At 40.5% G+C, this 24065-nt stretch overlaps 1 protein-coding gene across 1 annotated transcript in view; it reads left to right on the plus strand.

The window, feature by feature from the left end:
• The window catches only part of LOC138847815 (vomeronasal type-2 receptor 116-like), a 37424-nt gene extending 13715 nt beyond the window's left edge, over positions 1–23709 (plus strand). Inside the window, exons 2-6 of the mRNA XM_070067631.1 lie at positions 11287–11578; positions 12807–13613; positions 18618–18845; positions 20045–20168; positions 22796–23709. Of these exons, the coding sequence (XP_069923732.1) occupies positions 11287–11578; positions 12807–13613; positions 18618–18845; positions 20045–20168; positions 22796–23709 (2365 nt within the window). The remainder of the gene's footprint in view (positions 1–11286; positions 11579–12806; positions 13614–18617; positions 18846–20044; positions 20169–22795) is intronic.
• Positions 23710–24065: the final 356 nt, after the last annotated feature.

Genomic DNA, 24065 nt, shown 5'->3' on the forward strand with positions numbered 1-24065 from the left:
CATCCCAGAATCTTTTACAGTTACACAAATACTAAAACAATTGAATAAAACTTCCATTGTTCTTAATTGATTAAAGTCTATTAAGATAACCTGCTTATCTAAATCATTTTTAGATGTCAATTTATAGAAACAGAGGGAAGCATACTTTTAGAATTCTCTACATAACGTCTAAAGTAAAACGAACATATATTTTAAATAGAGATGCGGCTCAGGGATATGGATGGCCATGGCCAGGACTTGCAGCCTACTTGACTGCCTGTATCCTGTGTGTACCCAGCTCACTGTGAGAAGGCTCACCTCTGTTGAGACTGGCTTCCCTGTGTGCCCAGGCATGAGTATGCTCTCGATAACATCTAAATCAGTGTTTACCTTTTCTCAAGGACAGGGATGAGAGTAGATATCCTTCCTGCACACCATGAGATGGTCAGGGCAAGTCTTGTTCTGACCACACCATGCTCATAATGCCGTGCTGTCTTCCAGAGTTGCCTCCCACTTCACCCACTTATCCTGTCATGTGGTCCCCCAAAGGCCGTCTTGTCATATATCCAGGTCTTTAAAAAGCAAATCCTCTCCAAATCTCTCAGTGCAAGCCCTTTTCCAATAAAGGGTCCTGTGCTCAGAAACTGTTGACCCAGAGAAAGCCCGTTGACAATCATAACTTAGGATATTGGCAGGCAGGAGGCTCCAATACTCAGGTAAGCTCAATAGGAGAGGAATAGAACCCTTGGACCTCGGGTACAGTCAGCCCTTCACACATCCTAGTGAAGAAAAGTCAGAACCATACGCAAGGACAATTCAAATCCTGGCATCAGGAGAGACAATGCACAGATGTTAACCTCCACACATCCTTTACAATTTATTTCCCAGTCACAGTGCAGAGCATCAGGGCAGAGCATCAGGGCTGGGGGTTTCCCTGACTTCCTGGGATGGAGAGGGATATAGCAATAAAAGGACACAGAGTTCTGACCTGCTCTGACCACAGAGACACATAGGCGAGGTCTCAGCACTGTGACTGACTTAGAAATCTCTCCCTTTGGCTTCGAGCTGTGTCCTGGTCTGGATCACCAGACTGTGACATGCATTCTGTAGGCTGTGGGCTTCCTGTTCACTTTCCCTGTGAAACTAAGAGATTTAAATCTTAGTGTGCATTTGTCAGAATAAGTAACAAGAGGGGCAGAGAATTCAAACCCCTTCACTGGTATAGTCACAAAATACCCACCATACTGCTGCACCTGATTGGATGTGGTGAAGCATAGGAGTCTAGCACTCAATTCAAATCTCCCAAGAATGTGCCAGGAACCAATTACATAATCAAATCAAGCTACCTACCAGGGTCTGTATTCGCATTTCCAGGGTTCTTAAAGTAGACCCACTTCATAGTCAAAGTGGAAGTTCTCTCCTCTCACCAGAGAAAGGTACCTCCTTCTTTGATGGTCCATTCTTTTTGCTGAGATCTCACTCATACAGATCTTTTATTTAGGTCATTTTTTGCCACAGTGTCTTGACTTTCTATGCCTGAGAAACTCTCATGGGCTTTTTAGCCTGATCTGAATGCCATAAAGGCTGAGTCTGAAGCCAGAGTATTATTTAGGACTCTGCCATTTTATGAGTCTGCTGTGTATCCCACTTCCCATGTTGGATCACTCTCTCCCTTTTAATCTATCAGTTATTAGCAGACACTGGACTTGTTTATGTGATCCCTTTGACACTTAACCCTATCAAGGTGATCAATTATGAACTGATCACTTTGAATATTAAGATGACATTGGTACATGCCACCTTGATGGGATTGAATTGGAATTCCCTAGTACATTTCTAGCTCCACCATTAGGGGTAAGTCCAAGTGAGCATGTGCGAAATATACATCTACTCCCTCTCTTATTCCCAGTCTTATATTTAACATGGATCAATTTTCAGTTAAATTTAAATACCTAAGAATAATTGTGTGTTAATTAAAGAGTTCAATCAATGGTATTAAGTAGAATAAAAAATACTAAAAGGAGTAGAATAGTAAGTTGTTCCTTGACAGTCAGGACAAGGGCTGATCAAGTAATTGTTTCTCATAGTGTCTGTTTCACTTCTACATTTTTCCTTTTAGGTGCTCAATTAGTTGTCACAGATCAGAGAGAATATATAGTATTTATCCCTTTGGGACTGGATTATTTCATTCAGCATGATGTTTTTCAGATTCCTCCATTTTGTTGCAAATAACCGGATTTCATTTTTTTCAATGCTGTATAGTATTCTATAGAGTACAAATTCCATAATTTCTTTATCCAGTCTTCTGTTGATGAGCATTTAGGTTGATTCCATGTCTTAGTTATTGGGAATTGTGCTGCAATAAACACTGAGGTTCAGACACCCCTTTTATTTGCCAGTTTTATTTCCTTTGGGTAAATTCCAAGGAGTGGGATGGATGGGTCATGTGGTAGAGCTATATTCAGGTTTCTGAGGAATCTCCAAACTGACTTCTATAGTGGGTTTACCAGTTTGCATTCCCATCAGCAGTGGGTTAATGTGCCTTTTTCCCCACATCCTTGCCAGCATCTGTTGTTAGTTGATTTCTGTATGTGAGCCATTCTAACCAGGGTGAGGTGAAACCTCATTGTGGTTTTGATTTGCATTTCCCTGATTGCTAGTGATCCTGAACATATTTTCATGTGTCTGTTGGCCGTTTGGATTTCCTCTTTTGAAAAATGTCTATTGAGGTCCTTGGCCCATCCCGTAAGTGGGTTGTTTGTTTTGTTGTGGATTTTTTGATCTCTTTGAAGATTCTGGTTATTAATACTTTGTCGGTTGCATAATTCGCAAATATTTTTTCCATTCTGTCATTTGCCTCTTCACTTTCCTGACTGTTTCTTTTGCAGTACAGAAACTCTCAATTTGATGTTATCCCAATTGTCAATTCTGGCTTTGACTAGCTGTGCTTCTGGGGTCTATTCTAAGAAATCTTTGACTGTGCCCATATCTTGGAGGTTTTCTCCAATGTTCTGTAATAATTTGAAGATGTCGGGTTGTTGATTTATATCTTTAATCCATGTTGATTAGATTTTTGTGTAAGGTGTAAGATAGGGGTCTTGCTTCATGCTTCTGCACATGGAAATCCAGTTTTCCCAGCACCATTTATTGAATAGACTGTCCTTGCTCCAGGAATTGGTTTAGCTCCTTGATCAAATATAAGTTGACTATAGATGCTTGGATTGATTTCTGGTGTTTCTATTCTGTTCCATTGGTCTATCCATCTGTTGCTATACCAGTACCATGCTGTTTTGATTACAAATGCCCTGTAGTATGTCCTGAAATCTGGTATTGTGATGCCTCTGGATTTGTTTTTGTTGTACAAGATTGCTTTAGGTATTCTAGGTCTCCTGTGTCTCCATATGAATTTCAGCACCAGTTTTTCCAGATCTGAGAAGAATGTATTTGGTATTTTGATTGGTATTGCATTGCATCTATAAATTGCTTTTGGGAGAATGGACATTTTGATGATATTGATTCTTCCAATCCATGAGCATGGGAGATTTTTCCATTTTTTGGTATCTTCTTGTATTTCTTTCTTAGGGTTTTGCAATTCTCATCATAGAGATCTTTGACATCCTTGGTTAAGTTTATTCCAAGGTATTTGATTGTTTTTGTGGCTATTGTGAACTGGGTTGATCTTAGAAGTTCTTTCCCAGTTGTGGCAATTCCTGTGTATACAAAGACTGTTGATTTTTGTGCATTGATTTATATCCTGCTAATTTGCCAAACTCTTCTATGAGTTCCAATAGTCTCTTAGTAGAGTTCTTTGGATCCCCTAAGTAAAGAATCATATCATCTGCAAAGAGGGATAGTTTGACTTCTTCCCTCCTAATTTATATCCCTTTAATTTCTTTTTCTTGCCTAATGGCTCTGGCTAAAACTTCCAGAAGTATATTGAATAGCAGTGGTGAGAGTGGGCATCCCTGTCTGGTACCAGATCTCACTGGAAATGCTTCCAACTTTTTCCCATTCAATAGGATGCCGGCCATGGGTTTTTCATAAATTGCTTTGATTATATTGAGGAATGTTCTATACCCAGTTTTCTTAGAGTTTTCATCATGAAAGGGTGTTGTATTTTATTAAATGCTTTCTCTGCATCTATTGAGATAATCATATGGTTTTTCTTCTGCAGGTTGTTAATGTGGTGAATCACATTGGTTGATTTGCGAATGTTGAACCATCCCTGCATACCAGGGATAAATCCCACTTGGTCTGCGTGGATGATCTTTCTGATGTGTTGTTGCATTCTATTGGCCAGAATTTTATTGAGGATTTTTGTGTCTATGTTCATCAGGGATATTGGTCTGTAATATTCTTTCAATGCTGCATCTTTTTCCGCCTTAGGGATTAAGGTGATTTTGGCTTCATATAAAGAATTTGGGAGGATTCCCTCTCTTTCAATTGTTTTGAAGTTTGGGAAAAAATGGAATTATTTCCTCTTTAAATATCTGGTACAATTCAGCAGTGAATCCATCTAGCAAATTCATATAAGGGATTGCTCATCCCCGAATTCGGAACCAAGTCTTCTTCCCTCACTCAAGAGAGGTGACACTTTGGAGACACCATTTGAGCAGATGGTCTTGACCTAATGAGTCAAAGAAGTCCCCCACTAAGCACAGGACATACATATGATCTGATACATCACTGTTTGTCTAATGTAGGGAACCCCCTGCATAATGCCATCAGCCACTGAGGTGCTAGGAATTGTTTTGTTTTGGCAGCAGTGCTGTGGGTTTCTTTCCTTTGTCTAGAGTTGGCATGGCATGCCACTCTTAAGTGCTCAAACATGGGAATGGTACCCCCTGTCAGAAACCCACACAGATTACCAAACATAATGAATCTGTGAATTATAAGAGCCTGTCACTCCAGGCCTCTGCCTCACAGGCAACAATTGATGACTTGGGGAGAGAACTCTGACAGTGAAAATGACATGACAGCAGACAACACAGCAATGCCTAGTCAGCCACTCCCTAAATACCCATGGGATGAACTTAGATGACCTCAAAGCAATAACCCATGTGAAGTCATCCCATCTGTACCCAGTGAGTATCCCCACATTTGTGGCAGTCCCCAGGCACCCCAGGCTCTCAGGGCAGCTGCTAGAATCCATCCCACCTGCATGTTTGATGTTAATTTAGGAACAGACACAGAATTCAGGGCCTGGATTCGAATGCCAGTAAATGACCTTACTATGCTAAAGAAGCCTTCTCAAGAGTCAGGTCCCAACTCTCCCTCTTTTGAACAGATGCTCACACAATGGGCAATGAACATTCAAACTCATTTTGACTGGGTTACACTGCTCAAAGCATGTTTGTCAAGACCATAGTCCTTACAGTGGAAAGGAAGAGGCTGTAACTGTGGCAAGGAATAATGCTGCCTATGGAATTGCAGTAACCTCTGATATGCTGACAGGACATGGCACCTACATATATCCTCGTGAACAGGCCCGCATTGGAGTAGGTGCCTATTTTGATCAGGTTAGAGATTTGGCACTTAGAGCCATAAACTATAAATCTTCCTAATTATAGTCAGCTCTTTAGAAACCTAGTTCAAGGCCCAGGCAAATTGTTCCCTGATTTCCTCACCAGAGTCTTGGAGACAGTACAGAAAAGATTGCCACTTGGTCCTGATCAAGACAACTTGGTCAAACAATTAGCTTGGGGAGGTGCTACCAAAGAGGCAAATGTTGCAATTGCCCCTGTCTGTAATGAAAGCCTTTCTTCATTGGATAGTAGCTAAAAAGGAGGTAAACCCTGTTGATACACCGTATAATCCCTAACTGCATCCATTAACATACTAAACACAAGGAAGTCTAATTATCCTCCAATTTGTTGGGGATGTCAGGAAACAGGACACCTACAGCAAAACTGCCCAACTACTGACAGGGCAAGCCCAAAACACTGTGTTCCAGATTTTAAAAAGGCTTTCACTGGGAAAGATATTGCAAGACCAAGCCTTTAAACTCCCAGTGGGGCAACCTTCGGCCCAGCAAGTAAATGGGAGTTCCACCACCATTAACTGGTCGATGCCCATCTTCAATCTGAGGCAAAAATTGACCCTATACTTTGATGATATTGCCTTTTTGGGTTTAATTGATATAGGGGTGGATTCCACTGTCTTAAAAGCTAGGAATGCAAGGAAAATGCACCATTGGAAGAAAATTCCCTTGGCCCAACCTCCAAGGCATTGGAGGATTAAAATTGGCTGATCAGGTCATCACGCCTGTAACTTGGTGAGATGACTGTGGAGATACAGGAACCATCTTTCCACTAATTGCTGAGGTTTCCATGACCTTATGGGGGAGAGATGTTCTCTCACAAATGCAAGTGGTTCTTACTGTGGATCACAAATCTCCATGAGTCAACAGCTTTGATGAAGAGCCTACAAGTAAGATTCACCCCCATAGAACACACTTCTCACCTCATACAAAAGCCAGGCCCAATCCCCATTGAATGAGAAAAAACAGGAAACATCTAGGTAGAGCAGTAGCCAATATCACAATCCAAATTTGGCATCCTTAGAGAATTGGTACAGGAACAATTGGAAAAGGGACACATAGAGCCCTCCACTAGCCCTCATAACATGCCCAATTTTCTTACTTTTGATTACTTTGATTCCCAAAGGGTCATCCCAGCTTATAAACACTGGGGATTCTCTCCATCCCAGCCCCCAGCCCCTGTGGTTAGGTGGAAAGACTCACTGACTGGAGAATGGAAGGGACAACACCCTCTGCTAACAAAGGGCTGAGGATATGCTTGTGTCTTTCCAGAGAATGAGAGACAGCCTTTTTGGGTACCAGCAGAAACATCAAGGCTGCAACTGATAGTCAACCAGAACCAGCTGAGCAATTGAGAATCTGCCTTGTTAGCAGATGCACCTGGCACTGATTGTAAAGCTGATGCCCTATCATCCTACCCTGCCCACAGCCACATCTGCTGCTGCTTTATACCCCACTTAGCTCAGGTCAGACACTCAAATGGCCCACAGCCTGTGTGTGGTCATGCCATTCCTGATTACCATTGTTCCTCATTCCTACCCCCATCTGAGCAAGCACTCCTGTGGTCTCCCATTTTGAGGGCTGGTTAGTCAATGATGGGTAAGATCCCCTGGGGACAACCTAAGAGAGGCACAGCCACCTAGGGAGACCACATGGAAAGGGTCAACAATGGTAGTTTCAAGGATCATGTCTCCCATTGCTCAAAAATAAACAAAAAGGGGGAAATGTGGTGGAATAAGAAGGCCATGTCAAGATGGCCACTGGCAAGTGAGTGTCAGTTACTCAGGAATGGCTTCAGAACCCACCTGGCAATGGAGCATGTCTGGCAACAGGCTGAGATTGGTTAGGGCATAAACTACCTCTTGACCAGATTGGCTGCCTTGGCTATATAAGCTGCTGTAACAACTGAAATAAATGAGTCTGCAGGCTGCTCACCTCTGGCCTGTTTTCACCCAACACCTGGTGTCTGTGTGGTGACTCTGTGCCTCTTGCCCCCACTGCACTCCTCTCAGAATGAATCCACAGCAACATGGATTTGTCTGGATTTTATTCTACATTATCTGAATCCATCACTTATATGTAGAATAGATTTAGTAACTCATGGGACATACAGATTAAATTAGTTGAAGAGATTAAAGTCTAGGAAAAAGGCAAACATCCATATGTAAAAAACTCAGAGCTTATTACACCATCTAATTTATTTTTTTTACTTCTGAAAAGTCTATGGATAGATTTGTATTTGTTGAACCAAAATTGAGCTAGAATTTCATTTACTGTACTTACATAGAATTTTAAAATAAACCTACCACTATATGTGTGACCTACACAAAAATCATAGGGACCTGTAAACCCATGTTTGCATATGTTATTGAAGAACTAGATATAGTTTTCATAAAGATAGAACCAAATCTTTGGGATGAGTTGCAAAGAGCCCATACCCTAGCCACCCATGAAATACATCATACACCTCTCTTGATTGTGTTAAGAAAATTCCCATTTCATTAGGAGGGTTCATGGAAAGACACTTCTCATCATTTGAACCTATGACATGGTGGCCACAAAAATCAAACAACAAAAAACTAATTTCAACCAAAAAGAAACATTGAGGATAGGGAGATTGAGGAAAAATGAGGACTGCTGAGTACACATCCACCTCCCACTTCTCATCTGATGGCTCTCTCTCTTTCCAATTATGCCTGTCCTTCAGCTTCAACAACTTCCAAGGAAAAGCCCATTTGCAAACATTACTGGGGATGAAGAATCCTCCTATGATCACAGCACTGTATGGCATCTCATGATATCCAGAGTGTGTGTATTTTCCTCTGGGTCTTGGGTTGTTGGCTAAAATTGGAGAGTTTTCCTGCAAGAGTGTACATGACCAAGGCTTGGTCATCAAAATGCAGAGATGATAGAATGGCCTCCTGCATTCAAGGAGGTGTCGTTCCAAGAGAAGAATTAGAAAGAGGGTGAGGTGAGAGGAGATGAAGTATGAAATTTTAAATATGCATTCAATTCTCATTTCACATGTATGCATACAATACAATGTTCCTCACACATGTCATCAGCAAATGCACAACTTTCTATCAGCAGCTGAGAGAAAATTAGGAACAAAGCTAACACATGGGTTAGAAGCAATTTAAGATAAAAGAAGCACGCAGACACACACACACACACACACACGCAAAACACAGGTGCTGTATATATTCCTATATACATTCTGAAGGGCTTAATTATATGGTGCAAAACTTTACTGTATTTTGAAGCATATTGAACACAATTAGATTACATAAGATTATATATAAGTGTAAATGCAGGAATGAACTACTGCCCTTGTCTCCATATACTTATTTGCAATTCATGAAGACTGTTCTCCATTAAAGTACTACAGGCCTGGGAGAGATATTAGGCACAGCCATGAAGAGCATTCCTGAGGTACATATAGGGTCATAAGTGGTGAATGTGACCCTTCACCTTCTTCATAAAGAATTATTTGACATGATGAAACTGAGTATTTTTTTATTCCAACACTAATTATTTCTACAATTGCCAAAACCATGAAAATACTAGACTGACCTAACAACTCTTGGCCCGTGTGCATGAAAGTTTACACAGCTCTGTCCCAGCAATGCCCTAGGGAGGAATGAGAGTCCAAAGCATGTTTTTCCAAAGCAGTTTTTCTCCTTAATGGAGAGTAGCAGGTGCATAGCCTCAGGGTGGGGTGATGCTATGAGTTCCTGATTGGGACAGAAATGAAACAAAGTAAATATATAGAAACCAGAGCTGATCTGATCACAGGGACATTAAGGCAAGGCCTCAGCCCTGTGACTCCCTTTGAAATGTCTTCCTTGTGATTTTGGCTGTGTCCCTGTGTGACTCAATAGACTAGCACACACTGTCTACAGGTTTAGTGCATATAGCTATACTGGGATCAGCTTTGCCCTACACAGAGCTCTATTCTCCCTGCAGTTCCTCAGAGAACTGAGATAGAAGACATAATCCAGACCATTTTCTCCTAATATCAACAGAGATTTGGGCCTTTAACTTTACGGTGGGTTCACTTGACATGCTCTTTTCAGTGATTTTTGTCAACCTACTCCTGAATCCTTTATACAGTTCACAGGACATACCTCCCGGGAACTGTGATAATTCCATGAGACCAAGTGTCTACAGAGATGGAGACCTGGTACTGGGTGGGTTTTTCCCCCTTTACTTCCTGGAACCAGAATCAGACATGATCCAGTTATCTTTTTTATCCAGGCCAGTGGATAAGATGGCAGTTAATTGGTAAGTCCAACATTGAGTTATGTGTCAACTGTGCTTCGGACTGTCAGATTGTACTTGTGCTTGTATCTGTGAATGTTTAATTGTGCTTGAGAATTCTAAAGAATAAATATATAGAAGTTGCAGGAATGCAGATAAGAGAGGGCTGGAGTTCCTTCTGTTCTTTTGCTTTTCACAACCTTCCCTTTCCATTTTCTGCTTGCTCTCCACTACTGCAGAGTGAGAAATGGACATTTTGTATTCACTCTATTGATATCAGCAAGAAACATTTCAATTTAATGCTCCTAACTTCCATTCAAATAAGTAAAAGTAAGTATGGAACAGTCTTCAGTGTCATATTTTTTGATGTGTCTACTTAGTGTATAACAAGTAAGCCCTGTTTATGAAATAAAAAAAACTTTTTGAATCAACCATTCATTGAATAGAACAAAATTTGACTATTTTAGGTAAAAAAAAAAGTTTCAAATTCTGTATGTAATAATGATACAAAATTGTATGAATCTTGTTAATAAATGTATTAACCTTAAATCAAACATTGCATTTTATAAATTGCATAAACATATTTCATGAATTTAACATACTGAAATGACAATCTATAAAGCTCAACATTCAAACACATGAATCAATGCACCTAAACAACAGACAATTGCATAAATTTATGAAATTCCACATAAACTATTGACAAGTATGTATTTCTTGACATTCAAATTATGGATGAATTGTAAAAATAAGGAAAAAAATTTCCAAGAAGAGGAGCAAAGGTATCCATTGTGTGAAAAGAAAACATTCATAACACTCTAGGACAGCTAATATTTGAGAGCCATTACTAAATCCCAAGAACTCATAATTTTGCTTAAGCTTTATAGAAACATGCAGAGAATGTTAAAGAATAAAATGTGAAATGTTAAAAGAGATTTCAGTGAATGAGGAAAACAGTGAATAAAAATAAAGTGAACCTTGTAAATATTCTACCAATTTGACCTTCTTAATAAAATGCTCATTTTCAAGGAACATATATTTGAATGAAAAGGCTTCTGTGAGTGTTGGTATAGTCAGTGGAAAATTACAGAAAGGGTTCACAAAAATGGCTTTGGTGAATAGATTAGAGATGTTGAAAAACACTTGGGTAACTGACAAGCCAGATGGTGTTCAACTATTTTAGAAGTTACTGAAAAGAGAGATGCTTGTCTCTTGCTTTCCATCCCTAAGTAGAAGTATAATCCCATGTTGGGACACATCAAGGCTTTCCTGAAGGGTTCGGGAAGGTGAATGTGATCATGGACAAAGTTTGCTTCAGAGGAGTCCAATGGCCATTCCATGATCTTCTAGAACCCTTGAGACTTCACTCAGACCTCTTCCACGTGCCAGAGCTGAGGCACCCCAGAGTGGCAGCCTGAGTCTGGCCATTGCTGCTTCAGGACATGGCTGTGTTGTTGATCTGAATTCTATGGTCTCTCCCTTCTCTCTGACCCTGCTCCACTCTTTAGGTGGCTGTGGAAGAACTACCAATACGTGCTGGCCTTCCGCTTTGCCATCCAGGAGATCAATAAGGACCCCCAGCTCCTCCCCAATCTGACCCTGGGTTTCCAGCTCTACAATTCTGTTACCAGTGGCCAGTTCACCCTGAGGAGCACTCTGCACTGGCTGACTGGAAAGCATTATCTCATCCCTAACTACACCTGCCAGACACAAGGCAAGACTGTTGCCATCATTGCTGGAACCACATCAGCATTTTTGGCTGAAATTGGAACGATGTTGGAGCTGTACAAAACCCCACAGGTAAATGGTTTGTGAATACTGGTGAGAAATATTTCCATCTGCCACCAGATCTGCCATACCTGAAGCAAGGGTCATTGGAAGCCACATGACATATACACTGTTAGTTGAAAGAGATTCTGGAGATCTCTTTTGTCTGTGAGAAAGGGAAGGAGCAGTGGAAGCTGAGAACCTCCCCCCAGATCCGGCTTGGGCCAATGTATCCATCCCCACCTGCTGGGAATGTTGATTGTTGACTATTCACAGGAAATACCCACAGCACAGACATGTCCTAGGATGACTCCATGTTAGACATGTGTATATAAATCACTAGCCTGTGCTTTCATTTGGAGCACACAGAGGACCATGACAGTCCCAAAGTTCATCAAAGAGTGTTTGGTGCTGAGTTGCATTTAGGTGAGATTCACCCTCTCCCTATCCCAATCCTGACTTCATCCCAATCCTGACTTCATCACATTCAGCAGATTCTTTCACAGGGCTCCCAGGTCACTTTCCATGTCAACACAGTGATTTAATCTTAAAGTGTGTTTGATAGACTGAGAAACAAAGAGAGGCAGACAGTGTACACACATTCACTAGTTTAGTCACCAAATACCCATTATGGTGCTGGTGCTGTCTGTGTTGAGAATGAGGGACCAGCACTAAATTAAAATCTCAAAAATGGTTTCAGGAACCAAGTACATAATTTGATCAGCTGCCTCCAAGGGTCTGCATTTCCAGCATTCTTAAAGGACACCACTTCAAACAGGTAGCAATCTGTGCAAAATAACTTCAAGCTAGACTGGAATAGCTTAGGAAGATTCTGGTGTGAAAAGCAACTTTACCAAAACTCAGAGATGGTAGGTGAATGAATTATTCAAGGCAATTTAGGTTATGCTGTGAAAACAAATGAAATTCAAACTATGAAGTGATTAACAGAGTAAGGGGTTGTTTGTCTCAGAGGTAACATTTAACACCAGTTGCAGTGTGGGCTGCTCCCCACATGTGGCATGTGGTGAGAAGTGAGAAAGTCCAATGTCCTTGTCCAAAATCCTTGCTCTCTTCTTCCTTTGGATGAATAGGAAGATACATAGGTATCTTATACATATTCTTTCATGCTATAAATGAGGATATGCATTTCTCCTCCTGAAAGCAATAGGCATTGAAGCATGGATTTCTCTAAGCCCAGATGGTAGAAATTGGCCTTCTTTACCTGCAAAAGTTAGATCATAATGGTTTTCTTTCTATTCAGATCACTTATGGCCCCTATGATCCCATGCTAAGTGAGAGAGACAAGTTTCCATCGCTCTATCAGATGGCCACTAGTGACAACTCTCTGATCTGTGGAATGCTCTCATTGCTGCTCCATTTTGGCTGGATTTGGGTGGCGATCTTTGTATCTAATGATCTGAAAGGAGAGCAGTTCCTTCAAGATATTTTAGCTGAGATGGTAAAGAAAGATGTCTGCTTGGCCTATGCAATAAAGCTCCCTGACACTAAGAAAAGGTATAAAAAAACTGAAATATCTTTCCTAGCGGAGATCCGAATTTCATCAGCAAATGTGCATATTCTATATGGTGATGTGAGGAGTCTCTACACCATGGAAATTCTAAGCAAATACTATTTAACCCTGGGGAAGGTGTGGATCATGGCTGCAAAGTGGGAGATTGTTCTGCTCGAGACACAACAGATGCTGCACTCTTTCCATGGAGGCTTCTCATTTTCACATTACAAAGAAGAAATCCCTGGCCTCAAACATTTTGTCAGGACAGTTGACCCTTCCCACTACCCAGAAGATTTCTTCCTCAGTCAACTATGGCTTCATGCTTTTCACTGCATACCTCCTGGGTCACTTTGTGGAATAATTGGAGTCTGCCCACCAAATGCTTCTTTTGAGTTTTTCCCGGGACACATTGACATGCTGACCATATCTGACTCCAGCTATTTCATCTACAATGCTGTGTATGCAGTGGCCCATGCCCTCCATAAGATGCTTTCAGAGCAAATAGAAAAGGGATCTCCAGCAGATGCAGCTCAACCTAGGATTCTTCCATGGCAGGTAAACATCTCCCAGAACAGGACATGCATTGAACACCTGCTGGCATCCTCAGGTATTTTTATTGCAAGTCCACATGTACATGTTTTCATGTTGAGATTGCCATGATCAGGTATAATGGAGAGTGGGTTCTTTCACAACAGACTGGGCATAGATACATCTGTAATAGTTATCTGTGTGTGGAGGATTTGTTATCTCTTCTTGAACATTTTAAAAAACATTTTCTGCTATGGAACATGTTGAAAATATTTAAAGACAGTATATATACTAAGAAATGCACATAATCTACAGATAAATGAGTTTTTGTTGTTGTATCACACTCATAATCAACACCCAAATTCAGTGCATAGCATTACTAGCATCCCAAAGGAGCTCAGTATCCCCAACTCAATTTTTTTAACATGTGAACTCAATTTTTTTAACATGTGAAAGAGGAGAATATTGTCATTAACATGATATGATACAGTGAAGCAATATTAATATTATATAGCCAATGATATGACATCCACACATTTTTATACTCTATATATTAACTAGCACAAATAAGACAAAAACTGATATTTTTTAGGTCTGGCTTATATAATTTACTGTAATGATCTCCGATTTTAAATCTCAAGTATTCTTTCTTATGGTTGAATAATATTCCACTATACATGTATATATATATATGTATATGTGCATGTATTATATATATGTACATGTATGTATATATGTATGTGTATATGTCACATTTCCTCATCCAGTCATCAGTTGATGCACATCTAGATGATTGCACATCTTAGCTAATGTGCATTAAGCTGCTATAAACATGGGAGTATAGGTGATTACTTCATGTGCTGATTTCATTTCCTTTGAATACATTCCCAGGTGTGGACAGCTGGACCATATGGTACAACTAGTATTGGTTTTCTGATAATCACTCTACTATCTTCCATTATGGTTGTACCAGCTTACAATCTTTTCCATCACAATTTATTGAGGTACTTATTTTCCAGATCCTCTCCAGGCTTTGTTATTTTTCACATTTTGGATAATATTCATGGAAATCTCACTGTAGTTTTTATTGGCACTTTCCTAATGGTTAGTGGCCTGAGCATCTTTTCATGTTTCTCTTAGCCATTTGTATTTCATCCTTTGAAAAATGCCCATTCATGTCTTTGGTTCATTTCTTTTTTTAAAAGATTCATTTATTTATTTTAAAGTCAGAATTACACAGAGAGAGGAGAGGCAGAGAGAGAGAGAGAGAGAGACATCTTCAATCCTATGGTTAACTCTCTGGTTGGCTGCAATGGCCGGAGCTGTGCCAATCCAAAGCCAGGAGCCAGGAGCTTCTTCTGAGTTTTCCATGCGGTGCAGGGGCCCAGGGACTTGGGCCATCTTCTACTGCTTTCCCGGGCCATAACAAGAGCTGGATTGGAAGTGGAGCAGCCAGGTCTCCAATCAATGCCATTTGTGATGCTGGCACTTCAGGCCTGGGTATTAACCTGCTGGACCACTGCACCGGCCCAAGTTCATTCCTTACTAGGAATGTTGTTAATGTGGTTGTTAAGTTTCTTGAACTCCCTCTACAATCTGGAGATTAGTACTTTATCAGATGAATATTTTACAAATATTTTCTCCCATTCTGTAAGTTGTATCTTCACTTTGATGAATGTGTCTTTTGTAATCCCATGTGTCTATTGTCACCTTTATTGCCTGTATTTTTGGGGTCTTATCCAAGTAATTATGCACATGTCCTGCAGTGATTCCCCAGTGCTTGCCTTTGTAGTTTGATGGTTTTTGGTTTTAGGCTTAGATCCTTGAAAAATGATGAATTAATATTTGTATAGGGTGTAAGGTAGCAATCAGATTTCAAATCTCCTCATGTGGAAATCCAAATGTCTGCATTTGTTGAAGAGACTGTCCTTTCTCTAAGGAGTGAATTTAGCTCCACGTAACATTTTCAATTCAGACTCTATAATGACAGATCATAGAAGAATAATGTTTCTCACCGTACAATGAAATGCTGCAAAATATCTTAATACAGCTCATTACAAGGACTAGGAAGAAGGTAATGATCAAAACTATATTTTCTTTTGGAATGATTGCAAAGCCAGGAAATATGGACTATGGTGTTTCCCACAGCAGATATCTCCTCTATAATGCTGTACACTGTAGCCCATGCCCTCTCTGAGATGCGGTTGGGGAAAATAGAAGTGGGGTCAATGGCGCCGGTGCCGCAGCTCAATAGGCTGATCCTACGCCTAGCGGCGCTGGCACACGGGGTTCTAGTCCCGGTCGGGGCGCTGGATTCTGTCCCGGTTGCCCCTCTTCCAGGCCAGCTCTCTGCTGTGGCCCGGGAGTGCAGTGGAGGATGGCCCAAGTGCTTGGGCCCTGCACCCCATGGGAGACCAGGAGAAGCACCTGGCTCCTGGCTCCTGCCTTCGGATAGGCGCGGTGCACTGGCCACAGTGCCCTGGCCGCAGCAGCCATTGGAGGGTGAACGAATGGCAAAAGGAAGACTTTTCTCTCTCTCTCTGTCTCTCTCTCTATCTCACTGTCCACTTAGCCTGTAAACAAACAAAAAAAATAGAAGAAGTGGGGTCAACGTTATATCATAAAATGACTCTAACCCAGGAAGTGATGTCATACAGAAAACCTGACACAAGCAGTCAGGAGGGGCTGTGAACCTATTATTATATACAAGATCACTAAGCATGCACATAAGCACAGGGTACACCCACTGGGATATACATGGATTTGTCTGGATTTTAACTCTGGCTCACATAAATCTAATACCCATTGTAGAACACAATTAGGAACATCTCCATGCATGTACAGGAAAATATACTGATCAAATTATTTAGTAAATCAAATAAATTTAATGTCTCACAGAAGAAATACATATAATCTATATATATATATATATATATAGATGTAAATGGACATCAGCATGTTTACTTGTCTATGTAACTTCTGTGTTCATGTACAATAGTAATTGACATATCAGCTGTGATTTGGCAGCCTCATAATTAGAAAAGTAAGTATATTGGCCAAGAATGTTTACAAAGATAAGATTATTGTTATTTATGAAGTTCTTGGTTCACGTTAGTGAAGACATGATGATGGTTGTTTAAAGAATTGGTCATCCCACAAAGGCATCAGGAGACTCAGAAAGTAAGGGCTAGTACACACTGTTCAGATCATAACTACCATCAGGGTATTCTTAATTATCTTTTTGGTTATAAAATATTTCCCCTATCATCTCAAAAGGTACCTGTATTCTCAACAAAAAAGAGTCAAAGTGCAGAGAGTCAAATAAAAATCATGCATATTACTGTTAAAATCCACTGAGGTGAAATTGCTATACAAATGGACCTGCACATACAAAACATACACATTTTTAAATTTTAGAACAATCAGGTTCACCCAGGGATGTACAAGCAGACTTTTCAAAATGTTTATTAAGAAAAATTATGCTTGGATTTCTAATTCGTTTAACCAAGTTACTGTGCGAGAGGGAGACAGAGAAAGAAAGAGAAGGCAGATTTTGCATCTGTTGATTCACTCCCCACTGGTTGCAAGGACCAGGACTAGGCCAAGCCAAGCCAGGATGTAGAAGCTTCAACCATGTCTCCCATGTGAGCGCAGGGGCCCAAGCTCTTGGACCCTAATCTGCTGCTTTCCCAGGAACATTAGCAGAAAGCTGAATCAGCGGTAGAACAGCTGGAATTTGAACCAGCACTCAAAGGGTTGCTGGGCACTGTGCACAGTGGCTTCACCTGCTGCACCACAAGGTCAGCTTAAATTTTGTTAAATTAAAGAGAAATTTACTGATATAAAAGAACAGATTTCATGTATTTCTTTGATACAATTCTGTTTTTTTTTTTTTTTTGACAGGCAGAGTGGACAGTGAGAGTCAGAGAGAAAGGTCTTCCTTTTGCCATTGGTTCACCCTCCAATGGCTGCTGCAGCCAGCGCGCTGTGCTGATCCAAAGCCAGGAGCCAGGTGCTTCTCTTGGTCTCCCATGGGGATGCAGGGCCTAAGGACTTAAGCCATCCTCCACTGCACTCCCGGGCCACATCAGAGAGCTAGACTGGAAGAGGGGCAACCAGGACAGAATCTGGCACCCAAACCGGGACTAGAACCCGGTGTGCCGGCACCACAGGCAGAGGATTAGCCTATTGAGCCTCAGTGCTGGCTCATTGATACAATTCTAAGAAGATAACCATTGTTTTTTCCTTTCATATCTTAATCCCCTCTAATTCCTTTACTAATTTCCTTTTAATTTCAATTAACTTTTAATCACAGGTTTAATACCACACAAATCATAATGTTCCAGAAGTGAAAAGTAGGGTTTAATACCACACAAATCATAATGTTCCAGAAGTGAAAAGTAGAAATACCACAGCTACACAGGAATTTACACATGGGTCATAAACAAATCAAATCAAACCCAGAGATGTCAGTTTCATTTTTATACATTGTGGATTTTTTTCCATTCTATATTATGTAGTACCTATTACCAAAAAAACTATATGCTATTTTCTTTATGGAATTAGTACATTTCACAATGAATAATGGTATCCAGTTGCATCCATTATTTTGCCAAAGAACAGATATCATTCTTTTTGGGGGAATGGGTTAAACTTTTAGAAGTGTACTATCCTGTAGAACCATCACAACAATCAAGGTATTTCACATATAAAGCCATGTTGTTCTCATGTGGAAGAACTAAGATGAGCTTTCCTAAACCTCTAACCAATCGTTCTTGGTCAGCCACCCTGTGGGACACATCCTGTGATTTCTCTGTTTGGATTCAGATACTCCCCATCATTCTAATAGGGAAGAGGCAGAATTCTCATTACTTGAACCCACAATGTGGGAACCATTCAGACAAAGTCAGCCTCCACCAAATAGACTCTCTGAAAATAGAGAGGAGGGGAGACAAGGATTTCTCAGTACATGTGCACCTCCCACCTCTAATCTGAATGTTCTCTCCCTTTTCAATTGTGCCTCCCCTCCAGCTTCATCCACTTCTGAGGGAAATCCAATTTACCAACAGTGCTGGGGAGGATGTTTCCTTCCATGAAACGAGATTCCATATGGCACACTACGATATCCACAACATTGTGAACTTTCCTGCTGGATTTCGGTTGCTGATTAAAATCGGGGAGTTTTCCTCTGAGAGTAAACATGATCAAAGCTTGGTCCTCAATGAAGAAATGATAGAATGGCCTGTTGCATTCATGGAGGTGTGAATTCATGGGAATATTGGATACCTACAGAGGGTCTGAGGAGAGTCTGAGAGGATATTATGTGTGAGACTTTAAATAAGCATTCAGTTCCCATTTCACATCTTGGCTCCAAAAGATATGGTATTGCTTACACATATATGAGCCAGTGTGTATTAGAAGTGCACATTTGTATTAGATACTGTTGTTTTTATTCTGGGCATATTTATGCATCCAAAGGTTGAGTGACTAGAAAGAGCAATGTTAAGGAATAGAGATAGAGATCAATATGTAGACATAAAATTACTAAATGCATGTCTACACAAATTCCAAAATTTTATTTCAACTTTTTTATTTATATAACGTGAAAAAACTTCATGTATTAGATATATATTTATAAGCATAGTGATATTTTAATCATATGGTGAGAGTCAATATTATGTTTTGATGCAGTATGAATACAAATAAATTATGAGTGGACTTATCCATCATGTATTTGTAGAAACTATTCCCATTTTCTATATTTTCATTGTGTTTGCCAATCAGTTCGGTTTTTCTTCTGAATAGCACCTCTTAGCTGTGATAAAAAATTTTATCATTATTGTGCTCTTTAAATACTCCAGACAATTTTGTTATTGTTTTATACAGCTGTTGTACATTATATTACAAATCTTTGGTAATCTAGAATTGCTGCTCTCCCTGGGTCTAGAAGTCCAGAAGTAGATCAATGCACAATCCATGGTTTATAACATTCCTCACCATTTCTGTGTGGGCTTGTCTTTTCCTAGGTAGTTATTCAGAACTGTACCTAGTCATTTTGATTTTTTGATATTTTTTCTGGCATGTAAAATCTACTCAATCAAGGAAAGAAGCATGTAAAATAGTCTCAGACATACACATTCTCAAAATAATTACCACATTAAAAGCTGAATGGAAAAGATTTCACAGGAAGCAATTCAAGAAAGAAAGAAATGCTTAGCATAGATGTGGTTATGAATGAAATTAAAGTGATCAGGTACCCCATAATATTTGCTAGACAGCTGATAAACCAGGGATGAGAACCATAGAAACTCCAAATTGGATGTCTAGGTAAAATCAAGGAGATACAGATCAGGGAGGGCATAGTGATGACCTTGGGGGTGATGAGGCAAATAGAGTCATCCTATCACAGTGCCTAATGACATATAAAACAATGACCATCACTTCTCTTCCCCCCTCAGACTCCTCAGTCTTTGTGTAGCCAGAGGTGTGGTCCAGGATTCAGGAAAATACCACAGGAAGGAAGACCTGTTTGCTGCTATACTTGTGTTGTTTGTCCAGAGAGAGACATTTCCAATCATACAGGTAAAAACCCTAGAACTGACCTATGAGGACTCCAGTCTCTGAACTATCTCTTGATAAAAAGGAAACCAAGAATATTTGCATTGGGATCAGAGTGCCCTATTGTTCTCCATGCACACCTTCACTCACTCTTTCCATACCGTTGTTGTATGCTCACTATCACCATCTCATTATGTGTAAGCTGTTGTCTGGTGATGCTCATCCTCTCTAGTTCTACTCTGACACTGATTCTATCTGGCATCCTTCTTTCCCACCTGGTGCTGGAGGAGACTGTCTCAATCTGAGACCTAATGTCTACACAAGAAATATAATATTTGTGTTTGTTAAGGCTCCCTTTGGATTTCTAAAGGGCTTGAAATCAAAACTTTTCCATACACAACTGATGAGCAGGGTTCTACTTCACATGAATTGTGATGGGAATACTGTATTAATTTCTGTGCTACATCTTTGACATTGTGCATGGTGTGCAGTACACATAACGAATGCCACCACTTTGTCCTTTGAATGTTTATAATTTAGTAAGAGAACAAACAAGGTGAATATAGAGATACAGCATCCTAAAAATGATCCAACTTAGTAACATAAAAAAACCTTTGCAAAAGGCCAACATTTAAGCAATGTTAAATATCAAAGCCAATTGTTTTCAGAAATGTGAAAATGTACTAAGTCTCATTGGTAAATAGTTTCACTATTCAATGTATAATAAATATATTTATAATAATTTGAATTCTTCTGAAAGGATATTTCAGTTCACATAATCTTAGCTCTAGAATTGTTTTCATTTCAGTTACTTCAAACAAATTATATATTTTCCAGTAAAAAGATGATAACAAAAAAATACTTTAAGTTTTGTGAAAATAATCAACATGCAGTAAGTTAGTGAAAAAAGAAAATTAATGTGTCATACACTGACCCATTGTACAATGTACATTTGCATATGTGTGTCTAGTGCATCTCTGAGCCAGATGCCAGAAGCACCTACATATTCTATAAAAAGTAAAGGGTACACCTTGAAAAGAATTTTAAGAGAGAATTCCTCAAATTTTTATAGATGCTTATATTCTCTTTCTTTTTTTTCACAAATATGTTTATTTCTTCATTTCAATGTCAGTTACAGAGAGAGGGAGAGCATAACAGAGAGGGAGAAAAGTGACAGAGAAGATCTTCCATCAGGTAGATTCACTCCCCAGATAGCTGTATGGTCTGAACTGGGCCTGGCCAAAGCTGGAAACCAAGAGCTTCTTCCAGGTTTTGCAGAGGCACAAGTATTTGGCCTTCCTATGATGGTTTTCCAGGCACATTTGCACGGAGTTGGTTTAAAAGAGGAGCAGCCAGGACATGAACTGGTGCCTGTATGGGATGCCATCATCCCAGGCTGTGGCTTTTCCTCCTACATCACAACTTCATTCCCTGAAGCTTGTATTCTTGCATGAACACCAAAGATAAAAACTGAGTAGGACTCTTACTGCAAGTGTAGTTCTACTAATACCATTTTTTTTTGCTTTTTAAAAAAGATTTATTTTATTTGAAAATCAAAGATTCAGAGAACAGGAGAGAAAGAGAGAGAGCCTCAATGTAATTGCTCATGCCCCAGAGGAAAAGAATGGCCCAGGCTGGGCCAGGCAGAAGCCAGGATCCAGGAGCTTCATTTGGGTTGTCCAGATGGCTGTGGGTGTCCCAATTACTTGGACCACCTTCTGCTGCTTTTTCTAGGTTATTTGCAGGGAGCTGGATTGGAAATTGATCAACTGGAACACAAAACAATGTCATATGGGGTGCTGGCATTGCAGGTCGTGGCTTTACCTATCATGCCACAACACTGACCCTATTTTTGTTTGTTTAATGGACATTTGATTAAAAGAAACATATTCACCAACTGGCCTGTATTTAATGACTTCTCTCATGCTGTAGCAGCAGAAGTGCATTACTTCAAGTGAGACAATGTGGTGCCCAATGTGGTGTTCACATGAGCTAAAAAGGTGAAAAAGCCATGCTTTCAGGTTAACAAGAGTGTGTTTCAGTGACATCATGAAAATACCACTTACGGCTATATTACCTCAGAAAGACAACCAGCTACAATTCTCTTACATTCAATCACAGTATCACAATATTTATATGGAAAGAATGAAAAGGAGAGTCCATGCAGGAAATTAGAGTACTGAAAAAATTTATAGAGGTCCCAGGAATCAGATATCATTTATATACGTCGTCAACATCTGAGGAAAAGTAAGAAAAACCTTAACACTGATGACCCCAGAAAAATATTCTAACCCATGTGAATCTAAGGCTCCTCCTGAGAAAGACACTGGGGACTGTAGAGAAGAGGGCTTGGAAGAATCTCATGCCCATATGAAATACAGGAAATTCATCATTCTATAGAAATTCAAACACTAAAAAAAAAAACTCAGAGTGACAGAATGAGACCACAGAGCCCCATGTGCAAAGGAGCTTCCTTGAAACAGTTTCTTCCACAGGAGATAAGCATTCTCCCTGGGTCAGGAATGTAGAAATATCCTTTAGTGTTTCTTGGTATGCATCAGAGCAGGATGGACTCACTATGACCCTTTTCCTGAACAGGGAAAAAGGAGCAAATTGTGAAATGGAAACGTGAATCTTGCTTTTCCCCACAGATGCAGAACAATGCATCCCATGTGCAGATCACGAGTACCCAAACTTGGAGAGAAACCACTGCCTCCCGAAACTGGTGACCTTCTTAGGCTTTGAGGAATTTCTGGGGATGGCTCTGACCTGCATGGCTCTGTGTTTCTCTGTACTCACAGCTGCCGTCCTCTGGGTCTTTGTGAAGCACCGAGACACTCCCATCGTCAAGGCCAATAACAGGACCCTCAGCTACATCCTACTCATTGCCCTCCTCCTGTGCTTCCTCTGCTCCTTACTCTTCCTTGGCCGTCCCAACACAGCCACCTGCCTCCTCCAGCAAATAGCATTTGGCCTTGTGTTCACAGTGGCTGTTTCCACCGTGCTGGCCAAGACCATCACTGTGATTCTTGCCTTCAAGGTTACAAAACCTGGAAGAACTATCAGGCGATTGCTGGTATCAGGAGCTTCTAACTCTGTCATTCCTATCTGTTTCCTGATCCAACTGGTTCTTTGTGGTATCTGGCTTCAGACTTCTCCTCCCTTTATTGACACAGATGCACACTCTGAGCATGGCCACATCATCCTGGTGTGCAACAAGGGTTCAGCCACTGCCTTCTACTGTGTCCTGGGATACCTGGGCTCCTTGGCCCTGGCAAGCTTCACTGTGGCTTTCCTAGCCAGGAACCTGCCTGACACGTTCAATGAAGCCAAGTTCCTGACATTCAGCATGCTGGTGTTCTGCAGTGTCTGGGTGACCTTCCTGCCTGTCTACCACAGCACCAAGGGGAAGGTCATGGTGGCCGTGGAGGTCTTCTCCATCTTGGCCTCCAGTGCAGGGCTCCTGGGCTGCATCTTCTTCCCCAAGTGCTACATTATTCTCTTAAGACCAGAAAGGAATTCTTTGAAAGGCTTACAGAAAAGAGTAAGTTCTAAGGGATCCTAAAAATTTCCACTTGTTTTCCTGTCACATTTTCAGGGTTTAGGACCAAGAATGCAGGCTGAGTAGCAATCCAGATATATGAAGGAGCTAAAATGGATTTTTCCTTTATAAATGACTTGTTAGTTGGATGTTTAGCCTAGCAATCTGAGCTCATGGCATCTATTTCTGGCTCTGGTTTTGGCCCCTGACCTGGACTTTTGAGTCCTGGGGGCCCTCGGAAGGAAGTGGTGAATCTTCATGTAACTTGGTCCTGGCACCTATGTGAAAATCCAGGGTCTGAATCCCTGTTGTTGGTTGTAACCTCAGCCCAGGTACAAGCATTGGGGGTATAGATGTGTGAAGCATCGAATAGGAGGTCT

Source organism: Oryctolagus cuniculus, assembly GCF_964237555.1.
Source record: "Oryctolagus cuniculus chromosome 16 unlocalized genomic scaffold, mOryCun1.1 SUPER_16_unloc_1, whole genome shotgun sequence".
Taxonomy (NCBI): domain Eukaryota; kingdom Metazoa; phylum Chordata; class Mammalia; order Lagomorpha; family Leporidae; genus Oryctolagus; species Oryctolagus cuniculus.